At 39.0% G+C, this 27,848-nt stretch overlaps 1 protein-coding gene across 1 annotated transcript; it reads left to right on the top strand.

Moving 5' to 3' along the window:
* Window positions 1-27,848, top strand: LOC307154455 (protein NLRC3-like). Its single transcript, XM_079864412.1, has 8 exons — window positions 1-160; window positions 275-2,350; window positions 2,534-2,707; window positions 2,815-2,988; window positions 3,646-3,692; window positions 3,780-3,998; window positions 25,680-25,726; window positions 25,814-27,848. Exons 1-7 carry the CDS (start codon window positions 27-29, stop codon window positions 25,700-25,702), a joined length of 2,847 nt encoding a protein of 948 aa, XP_079720538.1. The 5' UTR covers window positions 1-26; the 3' UTR covers window positions 25,703-25,726; window positions 25,814-27,848.

Raw genomic sequence — 27,848 nt, 5'->3', positions numbered from 1 at the left:
ACAAGCAGAAGGATTCTCCTCAAACAATGGATGATGTTCTGCCGAGAGTCAAAGACCAGCACAGAACCAGCTTGAAGATCAAGTATGAGAGATTATTTGAGGGAATCAAACTCCAAGAGAATAAAACCCTCCTGAACAGGATCTTCACAGAATCGTATTTGTAATTAATGCAAGCTGGGCCGTTCTGAACAAAATTGTCTGGTGCAAATAATTATTCTATTCTCCCTTTGTGTTTATTTATTGTGATTCAAAACTGATCTCTTTTTTCACTCAGCAGTGAGAAGGACGATCTGATCCAGGTTCAGTCGAGGTGTGGAGTTTGTGAGAAAGTTCAGAAAGATCCAGTCTCTATCACCTGTAGACACACTTTCTGCAGACAGTGCATCAGTTTCTACTGGGATCAGTCCAGACCATCAGAAGATTTTGACTGTCCTCAGTGCAGAAAGAGATCCAGAACACGTCCTCTTCTACAGACACACAGAGTCATGAGAGGATCCAGTTCTACTGGCTCTGTTCACTGTTACACACAAGCAGCCCTGCCGGAGGAGACTGGAGACCTGCAGAAACCAGTGGAAAATAAACTACAGAGAGTCAAAGACCTGCACAAAACTAGCATGAGGATCAAGTATGAGAGATTATTTGAGGGAAACAAACTACAAGAGAATGAAACTCTACTGAACAGGATCTACACACAGATCTACATCATAGAGGGAGAGAGAGAAGGAGTGAATGAAGAACATGAGATTTTACAGATGGAGAAAACAGCCAGAACACAACACTCACAAGACACTCCAATCTACTGCAATGACATCTTTAAAGCCTCACCTGAACCAGGATGTAAGGAGAAAGACCAAATCAAGACTGTTCTTACTAAAGGCATCGCTGGAATCGGGAAAACAGTCTCTGTGCAGAAGTTCATTCTGGGCTGGGCCGAGGGAAAAGCCAATCAGGATGTAGATTTCATGTTTGTGCTTCCATTTCGAGAGCTGAACTTGATCCGAGATCATCAGTACAGTCTTCACAGACTTCTGCAGGACTTTCATCCTGAACTTCAAGATCTGGACTCAAAGATTTATGAGGAGTGTAAAGTTTTGTTGATCTTTGATGGCCTGGATGAAAGCAAAAGCACACTGTTGTTTTCAGACTCTCATAAAGTTTCTGATGTGACTGAGACTTCATCAGTGGGTGTGTTGATGTCAAACCTCATGAAAGGAGAGCTACTTCCTTCTGCCCTCATCTGGATCACCTCCAGACCAGCAGCAGCCAATCAGATCCCCTCCAAATACATCAATCGTCTGACAGAGATTCAGGGATTCAATGAGTCTCAGAAGGAGGAATATTTCAGGAAGAGAATCAGTGACGAGCATCAAGCCAGCAGAATCATCTCACACATCAGAAGAGCAAGAGGCCTCCACATCATGTGCCACATACCCGTCTTCTGCTGGATCTCATCCACTGTGCTTCAGAAGCTCATGAAAGAAGATCTGAGTGCAGAAATCCCTCACACTCTGACTGAAATGTACATCCACTTTCTGCTAATTCAGATCAACATGAGGAATCAGAAGTATGAAGAGAGAGATCCAGAGAAACTCCTCCAGTCCAACAGAGAAGTGATTGTGAAACTTGCTGAAGTGGCTTTCAAACAGCTGATGAAGGGCAATGTGTTGTTCTATGAGGAGGACCTGAGTGAGAGCGACATAGACGTCACTGACGCCTCAGTGTATTCTGGGATTTGCACTGAGATCTTTAAGGAGGAATCTGTGATTCATCAGAGGAAAGTCTACAGCTTTAATCATCTGAGCATTCAGGAGTTTCTTGCTGCTTTCTATGCATTTTACCATTATGTATTGAAACATATCGACACATTGCACCTTTGTGATGTGATGCATAATCTGCATAGGGATGCAATAGATAAAGCCCTTGAGAGTGAGAATGGACACCTGGATCTGTTCCTGCGGTTCCTGCTGGGCGTCTCACTGGAGTCCAATCAGAGACTCTTACAGGATCTACTGACACACACAGAGAACAGCTCAGAGAGCATCAGGAGAACCACACAGTACATTAAAGAGAAGATCAAAGATGGACATGGACTCTCCACTGAAAGATCCATCAATCTGTTCCTCTGTCTGCTGGAAGTCAAAGATCAGTCTCTGTCCAGAGAGATTCAGGAGTTTGTGAAATCAGACAAACACTCAGAGAAGAAACTCTCTCCTGCTCACTGCTCAACCATCGCCTACATGCTTCAGATGTCAGAGGAGGTGCTGGATGAGCTGGACCTCAAGAAATACAACACATCAGATGAGGGTAGAAGAAGACTAATACCAGCTGTGATCAACTGCAGGAAAGCCCTGTGAGTGTGTAAAAATGTATTACATTGAAAAGGTTCTGAATATGATGACAATTTGTTGTGATAACTTACACATCTTAAGCATATTTTGATTTTTTTTTAAAGTCTTTTTACAAAATGATGTTGATATTATTGAAATCCTAATTGTAGAATGCAGATAAAAAATATAAATCTCATATCTTTCAGTCTTGCTGGCTGTAATCTCACTGCTCAGTGCTGTGTGAGTTTGTCATCAGCTCTTCAATCCTCAAACTGTGTCCTGAGAGAGCTGGATCTGAGTAACAATGACCTGCATGATTCAGGAGTGAAACTGCTCTCTGATGGACTGAAGAGTCCAAACTGTCAGCTGAAGATACTCGGGTTTGACTTTTACATTGAAACATTCATGGTGGTTCCATACTGGCTTTAAAACAACCCATTTACTGTTGATGTGTGTCTGTAGATGATCTGACTGTGTGTTTATGTAGGTTGTCAGGCTGTATGGTGACAGAGGAAGGCTGTGGTTATGTGTCTTCAGCTCTGAGTTCAAATCCCTTACACCTGAGAGAGCTGGATCTGAGCTACAATCACCCAGGAGATTCAGGAGTCAATCTGCTCTCTGACAAACTGAATGATCCAAACTGCTCACTGCAGACACTTAAGTATGTGGGGTACAAGTTAAGAACTCAAATAATTGAAGTTGGAGCATTTAACCAAACTTTGCTTCGATTAAAATCATTAATTCTTCTTCTGGTTCTTCCGATCTCTGCATGTAACAATTAAATCGCAAAATGTATTTGTACCATTTTCTTTATTGCAGTTTTTACATATTTACAGTAAAAGGGCAATGTTTTCAGAAAGTGCTTGCAGAAAATACAACTAAAGCATTTAGTATGTTAGTTAGAATATATAGATTGGTTTATTAAGAATTTGAAGATGGTAGAGATACTCATGTACTGTTATTTATTGGTTACAGAGTTACTGAATGCAAATAATTTACAACTAAATATCAAATTATTTGTTTTACATTTATATGCATATATGAAATCCATTTAGCTCCTTCGGCTGTTCACTAGGAGCTTAAAAAGACTGTAGAATATTTCCTGTAAAGCTGTTTACAGGGGTCTGAAGACATCAAGATATAAAAAACCTCAAGACATTGAGACATACGGCTCTGTGAAGCTGCTTTGGAACAATATGTATTGAGAAATGTGTTATACAAATAAATATGACTTGACTTTATATAACAGTCTGTATGTGAATATCTATTCAAACTACTTACAATTTGTTTTATCTGTATGTTTGTGTGTCTTTTTTAGTTTGGATTATGGAGGGCCCTTCAGGATAAAATCAGGACTACAAAAGTGTAGGTTTTTTTTTTCTGACACACTCTTGCACATTTAATGAAAACAAATGAGATTAATAAACTTTTTATCTCTCTTCTTGTGTTCAGATGCCTGTGATCTCACACTGGATCCAAACACAGCAAACACTCAACTCATCCTGTCGGGGAACAGAAAGATCACATATGTGGAAGAGCATCAGCAGTATCCTGATCATCCAGAGAGATTTGCTGATATTCCTCAGGTTCTGTGTCGAGAGAGTCTGACTGGACGCTGTTACTGGGAGGTAGAACGGACTGGCTGGGCTCGTGTAGCAGTGGCTTATAAAGGTATCAGCAGGAAAGAAGGGACAGTCTGTAAGGTTGGATACAATGACAAATCATGGTCTCTTTTTTGCTCTGGTAATGGATTCACAGTCTCGCACAATAATGTGTGCAATAACATACAAACCCATGTACCACAATCTAAGAGAGTAGGAGTGTATCTGGACTGGCTGTCTGGCACTCTGTCCTTCTACAGCATTTCTGACACACACACACTCACACACTTACACACATTCAACACCACATTCTCTGAACCCCTCTATGCTGGATTTAAGGTTTTTGAGTCCGAACTGTCTCTGTGTCAGATTTAACAACAAACAAACACTTAAATTCCAAAGTAGACTGAGTACAGATGTAATGGAGTACAATTGTAAAACTGAATGTTTCTTTTCTCATGCAAGTTGCACACAGATGATTATTGTATATGCATGTTCACACTGGCATGGGGACAGTTCTCAGAAAGTAATTTTGTTATAATAAAAGCATCTAATTAAAAAAAAATACAACTGTATTCAGTCTACTCTACTTAATTATCTGTCAGTTCATTAGGTGCTGACATGTCAATATTGTGGAATGCTTTACCTTTGTGTATTCGCTCTGCATCATCTTTGCCTGTTTTTAAATCTAAGTTAAAAACGCATTTTTTTTAATTGGCTTATATTCAATGAGGAAGTTGTATTGTAAGTTTTTATTATAAGGTTTGTTTTTTTTTTTTTTTTTATTATGATGCAAGACAGATGCAAGGGAGCTGAGAAGATTTTAAAACATAGAAATACAAAAAGGAACAGTGGTATTACTTTGCCTAATGCAAATTAACCCTCTGGGGTCGACAAACGCGCCCGCGCGTTTTGCTGGATTTTCTTCACATTGTAGCACAATAAACTTAAAATAAACATATACCTTTATAAACATTTAAGTGTGTACTTTTAAATGATCGGATTCAAACTGAAAACAAATATTCTCTGTTTAAGTAATTTGTATAAAGTAATTTGAGATGTCCAGCTTCTCACGCGCTTGCTAATTATTTTTAATTTGACCACGCCCACGCGTGCAAAAGAGATTCACATGCAAATCTCCACATGGAACGCGAATGCGCTCATTAGCCTACCTCAAAAACAAAGCACCAAAAAACTTCACAAGTCTCTGCTTTTCGTCGAGTTTGAAAGACGTACACGCCGTGAGCTTACATTGGCTTTACCTCAGAAGAAGAAGAACGTGATTTGAAGACAAGAAAGATGTAAGGTAAGAAATTCTTACTTATTAGTTTATGTAATTGTTGTATAAACTTCACATTGCAGTCGAACTGTTGCTAGATATATGGTGAATATTATAATATTTAGACCCGTGTTTACTGTTACTGTGTTTGTGGATATCTGCTCAAACGTAGATATGTATAATATGGTAACCATAATGTTTCATATTTTGGATCGCGTTTGAAAAGCAAAATGCACCAAACATTAGGCTTCATGTTTTTGACTATTATCTCATTTCATATCATCATAACGAATGGAAACATTTGAAGTAACATATGATAATCAATATATTTTTATCGTAGTTGTTACTGAAATCTTTTGGAAGATTTATAGGCTGCTATAGGTTATTGTTATTATTATTTTATGCAGCACTGCGCATAGCCTCTATGCCTACAAGGCACAACAAACCTGGAAATACTGATTTTATTTCACCAGAAAATACTGATATCAGTATGTTCACTTTTTTTTTTCAGGGCCCAGAGTCCTGCTGACTTCAACATTCACATGAGTCTCTGTACATGAACATGGTAAAGTGAAAATCAAATACCTTGGAAATGAAAGGTATGTACAATGTTTTTAGGAATGGCACAAAGGTCTCTGTCTTTGGATTATTGTTTTCAATAATGTGCTTTTTTGTCATTTGTTGTGTATCTTTGGATTATGTTGTGTTGTAAATAAATCCAAACAATCAAAAAGCCATTCTTTTTTTAATCTCCTCATTCTTTGTGCAAGGTTGCTCAGAATGACAGGGCCTGATAGCTCCTAATAGGGCCATTAGGGAGTGTCTTTGTCTTTCTCAGGTGTGAAAGGCTTGCATATTAATGAGGTGATCCGCCCTTCACATAAAGCTTTCTCACACAAAACACATCTTACAGTTTTTAAATCAATATATTGTCTTATCTGAATGAGCAGTCAGGGTGATTTCCACATAGTTTTGGAGCAAATATTCTAGGCTATGCGATACAATTTTCAAAAGTCTTGTGAAGAAATAATCAGTATGGGTTTCATGGCCTTATTTCAGTGACAATTGTTTTTTTTTTTGTATTTTCACAAACCACGCATAAACGTCATTATCTCAAAACTACAAACTTTTACACACATGCTGCTGACATATTATTGTAGCAGAGTTTGTGCTAAATACAGTGTAATCAGACTTTAGCCATGAAAATGTCACAAGTAACAGAAATAAGCACAAATGTCAGAGCATGTCAGAACACCTCCAGGCCCAGAAAACACCTCAGACCCCAGAGGGTTAAGGTTACAGCAATAGGTTGTTAGTGCTTTCAAAATATGTTGATGAAATAATGTAACTACATAATTATTAAATGAAAAATGTAGTACATGTAAAATGTAAAAATGTTGTAAAACATGAATGGTTAAAACTATATTAAATAGAACAAATGTGAATTAAAGATCATACATGTCTTTATTAAGTCAGCACTGTCATGTCATGTTTCCTTTTATTAATTTCCACATTAATAAATGTAGCACCTTATATACTGTTGGCCTGTTGTCAGCATAAAAAGTAATACATACAAATGTTATTTTAAATTAACTCACTGTATGTTGTCTGTTTACAGTGAAACTGTTCTGCTAGAAAGGTTTAAAGAGTGAGGGCATCGTTTCAGGGTTATGAACACACTGACTCTGACCGGCACTGTGTGTATGACAGTCTTTACTCTTCTAGAGATACTCTGTGTGAAGAAACTCCAGCAACTTTTGTGTCCTGTATCCATCACACAGTTCAGTCTGACAAAACCCCAGATCAACATATGTACTTTCAGTTTGCTCATTAATTAATGATCTGTAAGAGGCATTCAATTTATTTGATCACTTTTGTTCCCATTCATCTTTACAATGAATATGACTTTATGTGTACACAATTTTATATGAATAAAGGAATATTTTTATTCCTTTATACCTTATTAGAGGTAACATTAGACGTGTTACCTCTATGTCTAATGTTAACAAAAGTGTTTTAGCAGCATTTGTTTGAACTCTGTCAGATTGGACTGGATTGTACTTAGAATATCTTTGACCTCTGATGATCATGTAGTCGACTTAATATGTTGTTTCAAAATCTACTTGTTGAAGAATCAGACGTTTGCTCTTCAACTGTTTGACCAGTAGATGACCATTAGAAACTTGCGTAATGAACTGACCCCACTCAGTTACAGAGTGCTGGACTCTTGCATTGTCAATATAAGATCTCGAACAAAAACCGATGCACATGGAAATAACATCACAACATTTATTTCCATCAAAAGGTGCATCAGTTTTGGTCAGGATCTTATTTGGACAATGCAAGAGTCCAGCACTGTGTAAAGTCTCCTCCAGCACATCCCAAAGACTTCCAGTGAATTTAAGGTCTGGACTCAGAGCTTTCACAATTTCAGCCTGATGAATCTTAACATTGTTCTCCAGGAATATGGCCATGATGTGTCTTCCTACATGGTTGTATAAGACATGAAAAGCTACACACTCCATCAATTAGGGTTAGAAGAACTAATGTCAAACATTTATTATAAGAAAAACAAACAAGTTATCATTTACTAGCAAACAAGTATTCATTACTTCAATGAGCTCATTGTTTCTGCATTAAATTATTACATAGTTTAATTAGCTAAGTGTGATTTTGTATGTAGCGCCTCTCTAGCTTGTTTCACTATAATGAGAGGTGGCTATCCTGAGTTCTTTAACTTTCTTTTCAGTCAAATATGTGAGTTTCACTAATAAATGTATCAGTATTCCACTTGTGTGTGTGTAATTATTAACTCATTGTATGAAATACTTTCCCTCTAAATCACTATTTAAGCAGTACTATTTACACTTTAAACGGAAATGAAATTTCTTTCAAGTACTTTTATCTTATAAATACTTTCACATTTAACTCAAAAATTACTCTTTTTCCTCAATCAACTTAAAATATCAGTCAGTAACCACAACTGTTTTATAAAAAAATTACAGATTTAGTTAGAAAAAGTGTGTCAAAGTAAAAAGGTATTAACCCTCTGGGGTCTGAGGGGTTTTCTGGGCCCTGGAGGTGTTCTGACATGCTCTGACATTTGTGCTTTTTTCAGTTATTTATAAACATGTTAATGGAAAAGGTGTAAATTCACTCTATATAGCACAAACAGGGCTACCATAATATGTACTCAAGATGCATGTATATGTTTGAATTTTTAAGAGAATAATGTTTATGCGTGGTAATTGAAAAAAATAAAAATGAAAGTTGCTGAAATAAGACCACAAAACTCATACAAAATATGTGTCCACAAGACTTTTGACTAATGGATGTTGTCGCTTCGAGTTCTGGATTCAAAATGATGTGAAAATCATCCTGCCTAATCGTTCAAATAAAACAATACATTGATTTAAATTGAGTAAGACAGGTTTTGCTTGGAAAGCCAATATGCAAGGGGGGCGTGAATGAGGAGTGGTTTACACCTGAGAATACAATGTCCCACCCACTCTGCATAATGAGCCATTCATTCAGGTGTGACACTGACTGAGCCACAATGCAAGGACAAAAGATATATTTAGAAGAAGACTTATATTGACCATTTAAGATTTTGCTTACATCTATATTGCAAATATGTTTTGCTATTTTATTAAAAAGGTTACAATTACAACAATAATTGCAATTTCAACAATATTTCAAGTGTACTCTTTCTTTGTAAAAAAAATGATTATAGGCCTACATTTTATCATATGTATTCATTAGTTTGAATATAGCCAACATTGGAACAGCTAACATCTTAGTTGATGACTTTATTTTTGACAAAAATAGTATTAAATACAAATAATAATATTTATATAAAAAATATATATAACATATGAGCATAAATTGCTAAACAAAAGCTTATTTGATGTGGCAGTATATTCTACAGTAAAAACTGTACCCAAATCTAGTCAACAAAATGTTGTCTTTCATATTTCGCCTGACTGTAACGTTGTTTTTATGAAATATTAGGGCATATAAATGTTAATTTGCAGTTTAATACGTTGCTTATACAAATAGCCTACATTTTATTTCAACATATTTCAGTCGATTTTTACTCATCTCAGTATAGCAATACATTTTGCTAAAACATCATCATTCATTCACACAGAAACGCGATTTAAATTTAAACTGTCTTTTTGCGAGCTGTGGTAAACAGCGCGCATCTCTGCGGCTCCCGTTCATTCATTCACAGAAACGCGATTCACTTGAGATGGAAAAAAAACTTACTACAGTATTCCTCAGCTCAGTCGGATCCTTGCTCCTCGAAATACCCGCACTTCTGAGGTAGATTTCCCATTATTATTATTCCTCACAGCGCTGCGAGATGGTGTAAACAAGTAGGCTACAATGATATGATTAAACTTGTGTTTTCTCGAGCTGATATGGGGGGCGTTCACAGGTTTGCAGGATTGCCTCAGCCATTTGCGTTTGAATAGCACGCGCTCTCCGTGGGCGGAGTCACATTAAAAATAATTAGATGAGAACGACTGACATCTCGCTCTTTTCTTACAGATTACATGAACTGAGAATATTTGTTTTTTATATAAATTACTTCATTTAAAAGAAGAGAATTCAAGCTTCATGCCTGTGTGTCTGTATGCCTGTTTGACTGAGTATTCGCTGAGTTATTGTTCATTTTCGGACGCGTTTCAGAATGGACTACACTGACAGAGAGAAAGCAGAACTCATGTTTATTTTTCTTTATTTGGCAAAAAGCACAACACTTTGTTTTTATTGTGAGTATACACAAAAATAATACACATTTAACAGAATCGATTGATGTATGAAACTTGTTTGTAATATCAAAGTCAACAGAGCAAAATTAATCTCGTTTGAACTGATAAAAAAAAAAGCGAGCCTATCGCGCCGACGCGATTGTCGACCTCAGGGGGTTAATAAACTCACTTTTCAGATCACAAAGGCATTTAAATTCACATTCAAACAATAGGGCCCAAGAAAATAAAATAGCTGGCAAAACTCTATTTTAAATTTGAAATACCCTTCAAATGTTCAAATGATGCAGGCCTGAATGTAGCTCGGGTACGTTGTAGCCTTAAACGAAATGGCTGCTTCACCACACAGGCCCAACAAAAAAAATGGTAACTTATATACTCAAAGTAGATGTAAGCTCACACGGACAGGATCAAAGGCGTCAGTAACAGGAAACAGGATGAAGAGAGTTGAAGAGAACTGAAGAGAAGATGGTTGACGAGGAACGTCACATGGTCGACGATACGGGCAAAGTCCACCACTCGGTAACGCTATCCGGCTCCGTCAGGGTCTTTGATCATCGTCACTCTCACAGTTCCACACAGGCTTAACTACTTGAGATCGCTGGCCGCTAGCTTGTTAGCAAAGTCCATGCAAAACACTAAGCCCTAATTTCAGTCTTCGTGTGCGAAGTATGCCACTCAAACTGACAGAATTATCACCATTAAAGTGAATATAAGAGTCCTTGTTGAACACTTTAACTAAAACGGGTGCATTAGCTATATTAACATTAACCACGTTTCTCTTATCAGTAAACACACACTCCCGTCTCTCTCGTCTCACGATCCTCTTCCTCCCTTGTATTTTGACCTCAACCGTGATTGGCTCATTACAAAACTTTCAGAAATAAAATAAATTCACAAAACATTTCTGTAACTCTTTCTTACTATTCTTACCGGCATCATTAAAGCATCTTCACAAATATCATTAACCAAAAAATATTTAACCTTTTAAATGTAAAACATGAACATAACACAATATGCATTTTTCTTATTGAGCAAAATCACAACTTCATTGCTGGTCCATGATTCTTAACTTTTTTAACCTCAAATTCTATTTATTAGACTATGAAATTATTTATTCCAATTTATATAACTTTTACTAATGATAATGATTTCAACCTTTTTAATCACACTATTTATATGCTCTGATTATTAAATGATAGGCCTACTAAAAGCATCACTTATCACCTCATGCTTTTTTTAACCGGGTTACATGTATATGTACATTTCTGAAATACATAACTTAGACAGTTTCCTCTGATAACAGATCACTCTAAATTGTAATGTGGACTCATGCTATACAAAAAAACGTGAATTGAACTGAAATGAATTGAATTCAACATGTTAGAAACAATAATCACTGCAATAATGATCAAATCATAGACTCTTAAGCATTTGACTATTTAAATCCAAACAGCAATTATATTTTTTGGGCGGGCAGTGTGTGTAAAATCTTGTGTAGCCTCAAAACAGGTAGAATCAGAAATCATCAGGGGTTATTTTATAGAGAAGTGACAATACACTCAAAAATAAAGAAACTGAGATGTATTTATTTGGGTTCCCACTCATATAAATATTATGATCAATGAAAGAGCAGGTAAACAAGCTAAACAATCCTTAAGGCCAGACAGACAATACAGGTAAAAATGTCTCGGTTACGTATGGTAACTGAGAGAGAGAATGGAGACGTACGGCGGAGAAGTGAGGCTTATGCAGGGCACTGGAAGGGCCAACAACATGGCGTGTTGGTAGGGCTCTCATTTCTGTCGGATCCCTCCGACGAACGTTGGAGTGACCAACATGAAAGGGAATGTCTCGGTTACGTATGGTAACCCACGTTCCCTGAAAGAGGGAACGGAGACGTTCGTCCCGTCGCTGCAGACGACCGGGTCCCTGGCTCAGCTCGGCCCCTCAGCGAAAACCAAAGTTGCGTTGCACCTGCTGCTCATTATATACCCGTGCTGCGTGATAGAAGCAGCTGGCGCAATTATCGCATTCCAATGTGCATTCTCTGCGAAGATCCCGTTTCTGTCGGATCCCTCCGACGAACGTTGGAGTGAACGACATGAAAGGGAACTGTGTTTTTTCATGCATCTGTCAATTTTGAGATTTTGAGCTTTTTGGCTTTACGTAGTGTTTTTTTTTTTTCAGACTAGTGGACAGAAAACATCCAAATACACTTTTAACCGTATCTTTTAGAGCACTTTATCTATTTGTGTCTGTAGATTTCAATTACAGTGTATATCAAAATTAGTTTTCCTCCTACATTGAGCCAGAAATCTCCATTTCAGTAAAACTTACATACACCAAACTTTACATTTTTATTCTTATCTATAATCTGAAGGTTTTTACATAGGGGTTTGTTCATATATAATTTTCGTGATTTTATACAACATCCTAACAAAATGGCGAAAATGTATTTATTTTTGGCTGTTGACAGTATTTTCTGATTTGTGGACTGATAAATAAAGATATCCAAAATCCCCTCTAAAAACCTTTGAATATAATATATAAATTAAAAAATATATAAACCTGACTTCATTCAATGTTCAAATTTTTGTTCTAGAAATGTATGCAAATTAGTGCATATTTAATTAGATAACGCCTCATTTGCATTTTTAAACATACAACTTCTGAAAACTTGTAATTCATTTTTTTTTTTTTTGCAATTATTAATGTAATCAATCAACTGGTGAAGCATGGTGATATTTATTTATTTATTTTATTTTTTTACCCTATTCACCTGGGGTGTCTCGCCTTAAGAAACAGAAAACATAGATACTGACATTAGTCTCTGAAGATCAGAAGGAAAGATCATTGAATGGAAATAAATTGTTAAAGAGTGGCAACAGTGGCACCGGGAATATAAAGGTATACGAGATATTCAGAATAGAGTTTTTATTGTAAGAGATAGTAAGAGAAGAAAGAAACATGAAAGAGGAAACGATCATAACAAAGTTAAGAATATGACATCATGCATTGAAATGAACACTTCACATTATAGGGAATCATTCCAGGAAAAACTGGCGTTTGTGGCCATTGTCAAAGAAACAGTAAAATATGTGCATGTTATTTTCAAGAAAGAGAAAGGACATGATGAAAGAAAAAAGAAAAAAAAAAGGAATAACAGGATGTGGAGTAAAGAACACACTGAATGCAGGAGGAGTGGACAAGGCAGAAGAGAACTGAACTGCTTCCTTACAAATATAGGAAAAATGGAGAGTCTATGACCTGCTTCTTTGTATAGGTCTGAGTTAAATAACTCCAGAAGATGGCAGTCGTGCAACACTCAAGCTTCAATCTGCATTAAAAACTCAGGAAAAAGAAGAATATTCTGTTCGGTCAATCACAAAAAATCAGTGTGAAGCATGAACACACTAGTGTTTGAACACATTTATCCTCAATTAGCGATACAAACAGATGTTATTCCTTGCCAAGATACAACTTAGATTCGCAGTTTGTTTTTGACATCGCTGCCTTATGCCCCTGACACTAAACAAGTGTTATATAAGACAGCCTACATTTCCTTTAATAACAAACATTAAACAAATGGTTATCGAGAGGTGCCTTTAAAAAAAATCACCAACTTGATCGTCATGGACTCTTGTGTGCTGCTTCATACAAGCCTGTATTTCAAAGATCATGTGGTAAATCTATACAATAAGGTCTTAACATTAGTTAATGCATTAGCTAACACAAACTAGCAATGAACAATATATTACAGCATTTAATAACCTTTGTTAATGTTACTTAATAAAAATGTTCAATTTCATTTAGTTCACAGTGCATTGAGGCCATCTAGTGGCAATAGTCATGAAATTGCCATGTTATATTATTTTTTTTTTCACAAGAGGTCAGCATTATTTTTAACTGAAATGTGCATGTATTGTTATTTTGAAATTTAAAGACACCGTAACTAAAAAAAACACTAAAACAGTGTTATATATGTTGTTGACTTGTGTACTTACATTATCCCAAATGTTTCCATCAATCCACAAAACTTAGCTATTTTAACCAGTGTAACGGCCCGTGTCATTGTGTCGCCTGTCAATGATGTCATATCCGCGTTACCCTTAGGTGTGTTCGACATCGGCTGCGGCTGGATGCACCCGATCGGGGAGGAGCTGCAAACGGAGACGTGAAGTCGGACACTTTCTGGTTCCCATAGTGACCGCTCACGTGGTGTTCGCATACTTTACCACAGCTGAAGTGAAATAAATGCAATATTTGCCAAATAATAGATGTTTCAGAGACATTTTCATTTAAATACTTTATGTACTGCTTCATACAGCGTCTGTTTGAACAAGAATAAAGTTCAACATAAGCTACTATCAATGAAGTGGAGTCTTTTAATCAGTTTTAATTTGATAAACATGACACAATATAACATCGCAACGACATGAAAAGAGTGTTTACTGTTATAAAAACCTGATTTGAGAGCTTTAGAGGAACTAAAGGTGTTCGAATAAAGACGAAACACACGTGATTGTTGTCATGCAGTGAATCCGGCCAATCGTGGAACAGCTGTGTCGTCATCAGCCCTCGTGCAGCCGCTCTTGAGAAGCTGCGCTGGCTGAGTTCTCCGGCTACTCTCGAATCGCTCTCGCGGTACTTTGATGGCATATGTCACAGTCACGTGGTGTCGGCGCTGCATCAAGTCGGACAAAATTTCTAACCGGCATGCACTGCTTCAAGTCAGCCGCCGATCGGTCTGCGCAGAGCTGCATGAAGTCGAACAAGCCTATTGTAAGCCTTTTACTTCTGTAGAAACCATGGAAACAACAAGGATGCTTTAATAAATATGTGTTTTAATAGACAGTTGAGCATGTTTTTGGATACATTTATCAACATAAATCTAATCATTGTTATATATCTCAACACAGTTATTCTTCTTGTTTGAATCTATTGTTTTCTTGATTTACCACGAGTAAAATGTTTGTACGATGCCTGAGAGACAACACTATTTTGTCAAGTGGAAAATAGCCTAATCATAAAGAGCTTTATTAATAGTAACAGTAATACAGCATTTTCTCCAACATACAATATATTTCAAAATGAATTGGGTGCCCTTTAGCAACTCAAGTTATCCAGCTTTTATTAATATTGTTGGAAAGGCGGAGCTTAGCGGACCTGTCAATCATCGTCCTGAGGTAAAATGAAGCTAAAGAGAGACTCGCACGGGACCGGGAGAAATAACCTTTATTTTGTGTGCTAAAGTGTGCGTCTATGACTGATTGTGAGTATCCGTTTTGATCAGCAGACAATCATTATTAATCATATAGTATTTCATTTTGAGGCAATTTGGTATTTGTCCGCTGTTATATAGGTAGTCAGAGTGAACAGTGTGAGAACTAAATCAGCGCATTCACGAGCTGTGTTTACAATATAATAAAACAGTTGATGATATTGTCAGCCTGTTCTGTACCTGTTTATTCATGTCATTATAATACTATACTTAATTATTTGTTAGTTCTTTTGGGGAGTTCTGTATAGTGCGCTGTGTGATATTCATTGTCAGTTTATGGGCACTTTCGGTTTCAACGTGCCGATTATGTTTACTTAAACAATAACAGCGCCAAATTACGTTATATTGGTCAACGGAAAGTTATGTATATTATAACATTGTATAATGTAATGCAATGTGATGTATAGTGTGATTTATTTTGATATAACAGTCAAGTCATGTTATGCTGATTATTTCTTTATTTATGTTTTATTGTAGAACCACACACACATGCCTCACACAGACAAATGAATCCTCATTGTTCAATAAACCCCTTTGATCGAATCAGACTGTCCTGATCCATTCCTGTGTTCTGATCGACGCACCAAGAGGAAGGCTAGAGACATTAGAACCACCCCAGAACACAATCACCGGCTGCTTATAACAGAGAGCATTCTTATGGAAGACAACAGGTGAGAGCTCCCATGCCCTTTACTCAACCTCAGTTTTCACCATATCATCGGCCTTGGGAAGAGACTGAGGTTCAGTCATCTCCACAAACTGTCTTTAACACAGCACGTAGGCCTTCGCAACCCATCTTGCGCTCTGAGTCTCTTTCAACACCACTTCCCTACTCATTTACTAACCGGCAGCCAATGCGGTTGGCCAGCACAGTTGCTGCACCAGTAAACTCAGATTCATCTGCCTTTAGAGGGAATTACAGCTCAGTTCCGACCTTAAAGCAGACAGTGGACTATAGAGATCGTTCGGTTCTGTCTAATCAACAAGAGAAGAATGCTGAGGAGCCATTAAGGGAACATGTGATGGTAGATTTCCTGGGTAAGATGCTTAGTGAGCTTCAAGTAATGAGAGATCATATACAAACTGGATTGCCTGCCAAAAAAGAAGTCACACAGTCAGTTAGGCCCTCTAATTATTATGACTTCACTCCTGCCAGCTGTCCAGATGAATCGGTCTCACCGACTCCTCGCAGATTACCTCCACCACTTAATGAGTACAGTACCTACTACCATGATCCAAGTTGGTATCCAGAGCAGAGGTTTGAGCCTGTTAGGGCTGCCTACCTGCCTCAACCTAATGAAAGTTACAAGCCAAGGAGACCTAGGTGTCAGACACCTATGCCCAGAGCTTCCACCTTGCATCCAGATGAGAGAGAGAAGACCTACCGTGGGCCTACACCAACCATTCCAGACTTCATTACGGGAGATCCTAGTGAGTTCACCAGACTAAAGCTTGCTCTGGAAAACCTTTTACCTCCTGATGCTACTGAGCTCTTCCGCTATCAGATCTTGATGGATCATTTGAGATTAGATGAAGCCCGCCTGGTAGCAGACTCCTATTTGAACTCACCGTTCCCGTATAGTGATACCATGGCAGCTCTGACTGAGAGGTTCGGACAACCTTACAAGCTAGCCCTCAGAAGGATAGCTAAAGTGATGGACGCTCCTGATATACGGCGAGGTGATACAGCAGCCTTTGACAAGTTCGCCTTGCAAATCAGATCCCTTGTTGGTATGCTGGAGACTTTGGGCCATGAAGGTCAGGCGGAATTGAGGTGTGGTTCGCATGTGGAGAGGCTGCTTAGCAAATTACCTCCTGAAATGAGGTCGGAGTTCAGAAGACACATGTTTCGTCGTCCTGGTGCAGTGTATAACCTCTTAGACTTCTCTGAATGGTTACAGTATGAAGCGTGGTGTCAGGGCAGTGAGAGTCAAACTTCGGACCGCCGACGGAGGGTAGAGCAGAAGATGGACCGGGGGAGAGCGACAAACCCTGCCGGACGTTCAGTTACTGTACTTCATGGATCTGATGATAGCCCTGCCAAATTACCTATCGGACCAGCTCTGGTTCCAATAACCAGTTCAGGGATCACCAAAGCACAGCCCAAAGCCTTCTGTCCGTATTGTGACAAAAATGACCATTACCTCAGTCAGTGTGATACCTTCAAGTCCTTCAACAAACAGCAGATCAAAGATTGGATCCAGACAAATCACCGTTGTTGGCGCTGTGGGCGTGCACACCCAGCGGCTAAATGTACTCTCAAAAAGCCATGTAGTATCTGCAAAGGCAGACATCTACAAATCCTTCATGAAGTGAATTCCAAATCAGTGACTGAAGGATCTTGTCTGGTTAATTCAACGACTGAGACCCTGTATCTGGATAAACCTACAGGATGTAGGAAAGTTCTCCTCAAGGTTGTTAGAGTTCTACTCCGTCACAACGACAAGACTCTGGATACTTATGCCGTCCTGGATGATGGTTCGGAGAGGACGATTCTTCTATCCCCTGCAGCCACCAAACTCGGAATCCATGGTCCCATGGAGAGCTTAGCACTGCGTACTATCCGCCAGGATGTTCAAACTGTCAATGGTGCCGTAGTCTCCTTCCAGATTTCTCCGGTGACTCAGCCACAGAAAGTATTTCGAATCTCAGCTGCCTTCACTGCCGAGTGCCTTGGTCTAGCGGACCATTCTTACCCTCTGAGTGTCCTGGAGAAGTATCAGCATCTGAAGAACCTTCCACTGCAGTCTTTCGATGGAGTACGTCCACTATTACTGATTGGAGCTGATAATACGCACCTCATTACTCCCATATCACCTGTTCGTCTGGGCCCCTCTGATGGACCTGCAGCTGTTCAAACAAGGCTCGGATGGACCTTGCAGGGACCTGCAAGATTCTTGAAGGATCAGCTGTCACCACAACAGTGCTTCTTCTTATCCCTCACCCCTGCTGAATTAGAGTTGAAGAAGGATGTTGAAAGGCTGTGGCAGATTGATGTCTTACCTTACCGCTGTGAGAAGCAGGCCACCCGATCCAAAGAGGACCAAGAGGCTATCAGTCTCTTGGAGACTAAGACGACTCGGGTTGAAGTTAACGGCATCCTCCGCTATGCGACACCTTTATTGCGCAGGAAGGACTTCCCCTTCTTCTGTGCTCCTAAGGAAGCAGTGATGCCTAGTCTCAGAGGCATGGAGCGTCGGCTCGTTCGGTCACCAGAGAAGGCGGAGGTGTATAAGTCTGAGATAAAGAAGCTGGAGTTGACTGGTGCTGCCATCAAACTGCAGAATGAGGTAGAGGAAGCCACAGGAGAGAAGTGGTATATCCCACACCATATGGTCACTCACAATGGTAAGAACCGCCTAGTGTTCAACTGTTCTTTCGAGTATGAGGGGCTAAACCTTAATACCTCCTTACTACCGGGTCCAGTCTTGAGCCCTTCTCTTCTGGGTGTTCTCCTGCGGTTCAGGGAGCATAGTGTGGCCATAAGTGGGGATATACGTGGGATGTTTCATCAGGTCCTGCTACTGCCTGAGGACAGACCGCTCCTACGTTTTTTGTGGCGTGACCTGCGTAAGGATGACCCTCCAGATACCTATGAGTGGCAAGTACTTCCTTTCGGGACTACGTGTAGTCCTTGCTGTGCATCCTTCGCTCTGCAGCGACACGTGGCACTGCACAGTACATCTGACGAGGATGTAAGATTCTCTGTAGACAGATGCTTCTATGTGGACAATTGTCTACAAAGTTTGAGTTCTGTCCAAGAAGCACGACTGTTAGTGGATAAGTTACGTGCACTCTTATCCTCTGGTGGTTTTGACATCCGGCAGTGGGCCAGTAATGCAGCGGAAGTTGTCAGTCATCTACCTCCAGAAGCCAGGTCCCCTAAGCTGGAGTTGTGGCTTTCTCAAGACAGAGCCGACCCACGAGAGTCAACCTTGGGTCTGAGTTGGCACTGCGAGCTGGACCAGCTTGGGTTTAAACACCGACCTGTCACATACAATGCCTTGACAATGCGGAGCATATACCGGGTGCTGGCGAGTCAGTACGACCCCCTTGGCGTCATCCTTCCCTATACTACCAGAGCCAAGGTGATTGTGCAGCAGCTTTGGCTAAATCACCGGGACTGGGATGATCCACAGCTCCCAGGTGAGCTCAGGCAAGCATGGACAGACTGGGAAGAGGAGCTTAAATTCTTATCGCAGGTAACAGTCCCTAGGTGTTATAACCCCTCTTATATGGATACATCAGATGTACGCCGGGAGATTCACGTCTTCAGTGATGCCTCTGAGAAGGCATATGGGGCTGTTGCTTATCTGCGTTCGGAAGGTTGCCAGGGGGAGCCCCACCTTGCTTTTCTTCTAGCCCGGTCTAAAGTGGCCCCACGAAAGCGGCAGTCAATACCGAGGCTTGAGCTCTGCGCCGCCTTGGTAGGTGCCCAGTTGGCAAAGTTGCTCACAACTGAGCTCACTCTGAAGTGGGACAAGGTCACCTATTGGACTGACTCCACTATTGTCCTCCACTGGCTTCTTTCTGAGTCCTGCCGGTACAAAGTCTTCGTGGGCACCCGGGTGGCGGAGATTCAGGAGTTGACCGACCGGACAGAGTGGCGATACATAAATTCCGAAGGAAACCCTGCTGATGACCTGACTCGGGGCAAGAGACTGCAAGACTTTATCGGCCCCAACAGATGGCTTCAAGGTCCGAAGTTCTTACTGCAAACTCAGGAGGAGTGGCCCTCTCACCCTACCTCACACTTTCCAAACTCTGAAGATGCAGCTGAACTTAAAGGAGGAATCTTCTGTGGGATCACTAACACTGTGCCGTTAACTTTAAATGAGAGGAAATATAACCACTGGGAAGATTTGGTGGACGCAGTTGCACAGGAGCTGCATGGGGCGGCTGCCCAGGATAAATCTCCTCCAGCAAGTATCTACAGAGAGGCAGAGACTGCTGCCCTGAGAAAGATACAGATAGATAGTTTCCCTGAGGATTTCCAGCTGCTAAAATCCAACAAGCCAGTTCGATCCAATAGTCGATTACTATGTCTTTCTCCGGAATTTGACTCCGAAAACCAACTTATCAGAGTCGGAGGACGACTGAGGAGAGTGGAAGCCCTTGACCCAGCTACCGTGCACCCTATCGTACTCGACTCTCATCATCCTAACACTCAGCTACTGATTAAGGATTATGACACTCGACTCCACCACCCAGGACCTGAGCGAGTGTTTGCTGAGCTCCGCAGGAGGGTGTGGATTCTGAGAGGCAGGGAGGCAATTAGGAAGCACCAAAGGGCATGTCTCGACTGTTGCAAGTGGAGGTCAAAGCCAGCAACGCAGCAGATGGCTGATCTCCCTCCGCCAAGACTCAGATTGTTTAAGCCGGCATTTTATTCAGCCGGAATGGACTGTTTTGGGCCATTTGTGGTGAAATTGGGACGCCGGACAGAGAAGAGGTGGGGTCTCCTATTCAAGTGTCTCACCACCCGTGCTGTGCACATAGAAGTGTTGGCCTCAATGAACAGTGATGCCTTCCTGATGGCACTGAGAAGGTTCATTGGTCGACGTGGCCAGCCTGCAGAACTGTATTCTGACCAGGGCACCAACTTCCGAGGTGGAGAGACAGAACTCCGGGAATCTTTCAGCCAACTCCGTCCAGACTTACAACAGCTGTTAGCCAAACAAAGGATCAGTTTCCACTTCAATCCTCCGGCCTCTCCGCACTTTGGAGGTGTATGGGAGAGGGAGATCCGGTCTGTAAAGGCTGCCCTTCGTGCAACCCTAGGTTCAGAAATGGTGTCCGAAGAAGTGCTTCAGACAGTTTTGATCGAGATCGAAGCCATCCTAAATTCTAAGCCTTTAGGGTATGTTTCGGCAGATCTGGCGGATCTGGACGCAGTTACTCCAAATTGCCTGCTGATGGGGCGGCCAGATGGTTCCTTACCCCAAGTGGTGTATCCGGAGTCTGAACTTCTCACGAAGCGGAGATGGAGACACTCCCAGGTATTAGCTGACAGATTCTGGACTGCATTTATAAGGCACTATCTACCGGCAATGCAGACGAGAGGAAAGTGGCAAAGACCATCACCTGACATCGAGCCTGGCACTGTAGCCATGTTAGTTGACCCCCAGCTACCTCGGTCCCTATGGCAAATAGGAAGAATTCTGAAAGTCTTCCCAGGAGCCGATGGCCGTGTCAGAACGGTGGAGATACAGATAAAAGGCAGAACGTATACTCGGCCTATAGCTCGTCTGATAGTGCTTCCTGAAATCCCTGAAGGGGATGAGGATCCTGGAAGTCAAAGCAACCAACAGAAAACCTGAATTAATTTTCAACGGAGCAAATTTCCAAATAAATTTGGGGGCGGCAATGTTGGAAAGGCGGAGCTTAGCGGACCTGTCAATCATCGTCCTGAGGTAAAATGAAGCTAAAGAGAGACTCGCACGGGACCGGGAGAAATAACCTTTATTTTGTGTGCTAAAGTGTGCGTCTATGACTGATTGTGAGTATCCGTTTTGATCAGCAGACAATCATTATTAATCATATAGTATTTCATTTTGAGGCAATTTGGTATTTGTCCGCTGTTATATAGGTAGTCAGAGTGAACAGTGTGAGAACTAAATCAGCGCATTCACGAGCTGTGTTTACAATATAATAAAACAGTTGATGATATTGTCAGCCTGTTCTGTACCTGTTTATTCATGTCATTATAATACTATACTTAATTATTTGTTAGTTCTTTTGGGAGGTTCTGTATAGTGCGCTGTGTGATATTCATTGTCAGTTTATGGGCACTTTCGGTTTCAACGTGCCGATTATGTTTACTTAAACAATAACAGCACCAAATTACGTTATATTGGTCAACGGAAAGTTATGTATATTATAACATTGTATAATGTAATGCAATGTGATGTATAGTGTGATTTATTTTGATATAACAGTCAAGTCATGTTATGCTGATTATTTCTTTATTTATGTTTTATTGTAGAACCACACACACATGCCTCACACAGACAAATGAATCCTCATTGTTCAATAAACCCCTTTGATCGAATCAGACTGTCCTGATCCATTCCTGTGTTCTGATCGACGCACCAAGAGGAAGGCTAGAGACATTAGAACCACCCCAGAACACAATCCTAATTTAACTATTTAACAAATATGATATTCTAATATCGATCTTGATTACTGCAATGTGCAGCAAGTGTCTCATAGCAGCCAGAGTGCGAACACACAGAGTAACATAACTTTCATCACACTATTTTTAGTATGATTGTTTTGACTAGGGATAAAATATTGCATTTGAATATTCGGGCTCATAAAAATAGAATATATGAATATTTGAATATTCGAATATTAGTTTATTTAAATGATGTTTCACGAAAAAGACATTATTTATTATTTAAGTATGATAGTTTATTTTAAGTTTAAGGTTTTTGTCACCTTTTCTGAACAATCTTACGATTAGGCAGTATACACAAGCTTACAATATATGTTAAAGTTTTCTTTTAGTTTGAAACATTAAATAATATGAGTAAACAAAAAATACTGTATAAAGAACAAAAGCATTTAAGCTCAAGCAGCGCGAATGAAAAAAAATGCCTAATAAATCAGACTGTGCTAGTTATTGTACAGAACGTACATATACACTCGAGTCAGCATATTGTTATCGCGTTTATATTGTTTCACGTTTATGTTGAGAAAAAACAATAATATCCGAATGCTCGAGTGAGAAAACGCTGACAGACGTTGCAGAGACACAGATAACGGTGTTCTAAGCGAAGTTTCTAACAGCACTTTGAGTTTTCTGTTATTAAAGGCCCACTGAAGTGCCTTGAAATACGCAGCTTTGTTTGATGCGTTGACATAATTTCCACTGAAACAGGAAGCTAAGGTGGGACATATTGAATGGCTCCTCCTCCTTTTCAAATGGCCAATAGCGTTTAGTTTCCCTCACAGACTGCAATTCATACTTGACAGCACGGAAACGAATCCGAGCGCTTATACGTTGGATTCAGTTTACACTAAAAGGAACTCAAAACCTCAAACTGTGGAATATCACTGATGGACAACCCTTGTTTTGAATAAGCAAACTCTTATTGAACCGAAAATTACTTAATCTGCCTTTAAGTTAAATTTTTTTTTAAGAATGTACTTATTTTTATTTTTGAAAATCCATGATTGTTAAAATCTAGTAATTAAGATGTAAATAAAATAATAAATATCAAAAAATCTCCTAATAATTGCATCTAAAAAATAGTTAATTTTGTATCAGAATGAAACGATAAGCTTTTAATGCTTTGGGTAATTTTGACCTGCAAGAGAGGGCTGTGTATTTCACATATAGGGAGAATATGAAGGTTAACTAATGTTAACAGATCTTTTAAAAATGTATTAGTGCTGAGATTAGCATTACATATGGTTAATGCTGGATAAGTATTGTTTATTGTTAGTTCGTTAACTTAATGTAGTTAACTAATGGTAACAAATGAAGGTCCGTGTACGTTTTGATAGTTTGTTTTTTCGTTTGAACCACAAAACAAAATAACGAGAAACCACCTTTTTTTCGTTTGTCGTTTCAAACCAAAAACAAAGAAACGGTAAAAAAGAGTCGTTCTCCCGTTTTTGGTTTCTGAATCCAAAAACAACTAAACCAAATTAAATAACAGTCCGGTTTTGGTTTTTGGAAATTCCTTTTTTCATTTCTCCGTTTGAAGATCTACATTAAAAGAAAGACAGGTTGGCCAAGTGACCCGGAAGTAATAGTAAATATAGCCTATAAAAATAAAAGCCAAGCTTTTAGAACGGTCATAATATGCAGCACTAACGTTATACCAGAGTACGTTAGAAGAAGAAAAAATCAATCAACAATAGGCTTATATAAACCGGGACCGACAGAAATATGTTAGCAACAGTAGTTTATTACAGTGATTTAAACAAACAAACGAACGGTCAACAAAAACTACGGCAACCCCGGCCCCCCCTCTCTCCATGACACATTCCATTCACAAAAGAGATGCGCGCCTTATGAAAACTCCGCCCGTGAACACGTGACCTCAAACCCAGCGCGTCACCACCCAGTGATGAGTGACAGCCCACTTAATTATGGCTCCTACAGCCATAAAACCTGAAGTTTTGAATAATTGTATTTTTAAGGTAAACCACTTCAACCACAACTGTCAGGTTTTTTTTTATATAAAATTTCAATGACGTTAAATCTAAAATATTGCTACAATATTTTATGGTAAAGTACGGTAAATACTGCAGTAAAAAACTTGTCAGTGTACTTACAAAATCTATATGTTTCATTGACTTTTACTGTAAATTAGATCTTCCCCGTGTATAGAAAGGGAACATGACTTTAACCAATTAACATGTTTTTTTATAGCATTATCTTTCATAGTCTTTTACCATTAAAATACAAAAAATTAAGTATTCAGATGATCTGCGCTTTTTGTTTTTAGTTTCAGTAAATGCAACTTAATTAAGTCAGTGGAAATTGAGAACTCAAAAAGTTAAGTTGAGTAAAGAAAAAAACAGTTTTTAGAGTGTTTAGAGTGTTTTAACTTTGGTAGTGAAAACTTAATGACCACTTCAACAACCACGCTGAAAAGACCGAACGCACAGAAACCTTCAGCCACTCTATTGGAAATGGCCATTGGACCGGTAGGCGGGCCTTACACTCTTATAGTACACTTAATCGAAAACTTTTTATATACTAAATTGGGTCAATTTAGTCTCAGGCAGTATTGAAATAGTACACTTACAAGTTTACTACTAGTACATTGACATTAGTATACTTACTACACAAAGTATACTTAAAATATACTTGAACATTACTTAAGTATACTTTATAAAATGTAATGTCTTGAAGTATACTTCTTGTAAGGGTATTTTCAGCAATAATCCAAAATGCTTTTAGCTTTTTGTCGAGGGATGATCTTTACCAGGATGATCCTAACTTCTCTAGGATTTTCCTAGAAAAATTCATCATCCCTGCACCTCTATACATCTATATTTTCCCAGTGCCTCTGATAATAAATGAGTAAATAAGTCCATATTTTTCAATACATCTGCATATGTCATTAATTACATTAAAACTTCAGTCTTCTGTCCGTGAGCTCCCTCTGTTGCTCTGGCTGAAAAGAGAGCAGTATAGTGAGACAAGAGACTACGCAAAGCTCCTCAGATTGCATAATTTACTGGAAAGTAATAGAAATGATCAGGGCTGTACACAAGTTTTGCTAATTACAGAGGTCATGTCAGTAGCATACTTTATTTGTCAAACACGTCACGATAACAGATACTTAAACATGAGAATCAAGCTAAATGTTGCAATGAATGATCCACAATACCAACTGGATATACAGAAGAGTCTATGTTTATTTGATTATGTATGTTTGTGTGTCTTTCTAGTTTTGATTATGGAGGGCCTTTGAGGATCAAACCAGGACTACGGAAATGTAGGTTCTTTCTCTGACACACTCTCGAACATTTAATGAAAACAAATGAGATTTATAAACAGATTTGATCTCTCTTCTTGTCTTCAGATGCCTGTGATCTCACACTGGATCCAAACACAGAAAACACTCAAGTCATCCTGTCGGGGAACAGAAAGATCACACATGTGGAAGAGCATCAGCCGTATCCTGATCATCCAGAGAGATTTGCTGATATTCCTCAGGTTATGTGCCGAGAGAGTCTGACTGGACACTGTTACTGGGAGGTTGAACGGGGGACTTGGGCTCGTATAGCAGTGGCTTATAAAGGAATCAGCAGGAAAGAAGGAACTGTCTGTAAGTTTGGATTCAATGACAAATCATGGTGTCTTTTCTGCACTGGTAATGTATATGCTGTCTGGCACAATAATGAGAGCAGTAACATACCAGCCCCTTCACCACTGTCTAATAGAGTAGGAGTGAATGTTGACGTGTCGGCCGGCATTCTATCCTTCTACAGCGTCTCTGACACACACACACTCACACACTTCTACACAATCAACACCACATTCACTGAACCCCTCTATGCTGGGATCAGGGTTTATGGCTCATCTGTGTCTCTGTGTCAAATTTAACAACAGAACAGACTTTCTATATTTTCCATTTAGCAAAAAGTTTCATGACATTAATTCAACTACAGAAAAAATAAAAGCAAAATTTTGTACATGTAAACATTTAGAAAAACAGGTTGTGAAAAATGAACATCTAAAAATATGTATAGTCAATAATAAAATAACAAATATGAATTAAAGGACAAACATGTCTTCTCATTAAGTCATACTTTTATAAATTTTCCCCTCTAGTCATGGCAAATAATAAAAATTTAAAAAATTGGTCATTTCAGGAGCATATCCCCTTCAGACCAGATTTGTTCTACACTGAGTAAAAATATATGTAATCATTTTAAAGTAATCCACATTAATGTTCATTAAACATGAACATTAGAATTTGTAGCTGTGTATTTTAGCTTTTAATGCTTGCACAAATTTCACAACCTTGTACACTAAGTCATTAGGGTTCCTGCTATATCTTTCAAGACCTGATGTCCATTGCGCTGGACATTAAACTGTGTTCTACAGAATGGAAAGATCTTCAAATTAACTTTGAACATTATCGTTTGAGACTATTAAGATTGAAATAGTTGCAATTTGATGATGCTATAAATAGCATATAAAAGTCATGGCTGTCTAATGTGATGCCTGAATCTCAATCAGATTAAGTTATGGGTCATATTTTCATTGTGATTAGTCAATCAGGGACTTATCAGTGACAAGGTATAGTATTCATATTATAAAAACATATAATTTTGATTAAAAAAAAACCCAGCAAATGATTAATTGATTTGTCATTTGCGCTCCTGTCAAGCTGGACTTTTGGCTGTTCCACACACACGTTTGCGATCTGTAGAGGACAGGGCTTTCTCGTCCTTTGCTCCTAGACTCTGGAACGCACTTCCTTCTCATATTAAAGATGCACTAAATCTAAGCATTTTTAAATCCAACCTAAGAAATAAAATACCTTTTAGGTAAGCTTTTTCCTAATGGTTTTAATTATTTGTATTACAGTGTGTTCTTTAGTTTTTTGTACGCTTTGTATTTCTATCTGTGTATTTTTTATTTTTATTATTTATTTTTCTCTTTGTATTTTTATTGTGTAAAGTGCCTTGAGAAGCTGCTTTAAATGCGCTATGTAAAATAAAGTGCATTATTAATATTATTATTGCATTTAAGCTCTACATTATATCAGGTCATGCCTTCCCTGGAAACACAACACATTTTCCTAAACCGCTGGTCTGAAGAGAGGCCAGCGTATGGTGTGGAAAATTAACACCAGAAGTCATGAATTGAGAAAGTTTATTGAGGATAAATTGTTTTCCACACATCCAAATGACAGACACTTGGTCAAGGACCTAACTCTGAGCATAATCTGCAATACAGTAACACATTAATGTAAAATCAGTCGATGTAAAATCAGTCAATGTAATTTCTAATAGGTTACAGTGCCAGATAAGTCCAGAATTGTTTCAAACAGAGAGTTATGTTCTACTGTTATCTGAATGATGTGGAGAAATAAAACTAAACATTTG

This window comes from Squalius cephalus, assembly GCF_949319135.1.
Source record: "Squalius cephalus genome assembly, chromosome: 2".
Taxonomy (NCBI): Eukaryota; Metazoa; Chordata; class Actinopteri; order Cypriniformes; family Leuciscidae; genus Squalius; species Squalius cephalus.
The sequence above is the reverse complement of the archived record's forward strand: the minus strand, read 5'-3'. Positions and strand labels throughout refer to the sequence as shown.

What these genes read in the sequence shown, in the direction of transcription:
- LOC307154455 (XM_079864412.1), top strand. Translation starts at nt 27, where the DNA reads ATGGATGATGTTCTGCCGAGAGTCAAAGACCAGCACAGAACCAGCTTG. An exon ending in ATCAACTGCAGGAAAGCCCT is followed by an intron (nt 2,351 to 2,533) that starts GTGAGTGTGTAA and finishes CATATCTTTCAG; the next exon opens with TCTTGCTGGCTGTAATCTCA. An exon ending in TGTCAGCTGAAGATACTCGG is followed by an intron (nt 2,708 to 2,814) that starts GTTTGACTTTTA and finishes GTGTTTATGTAG; the next exon opens with GTTGTCAGGCTGTATGGTGA.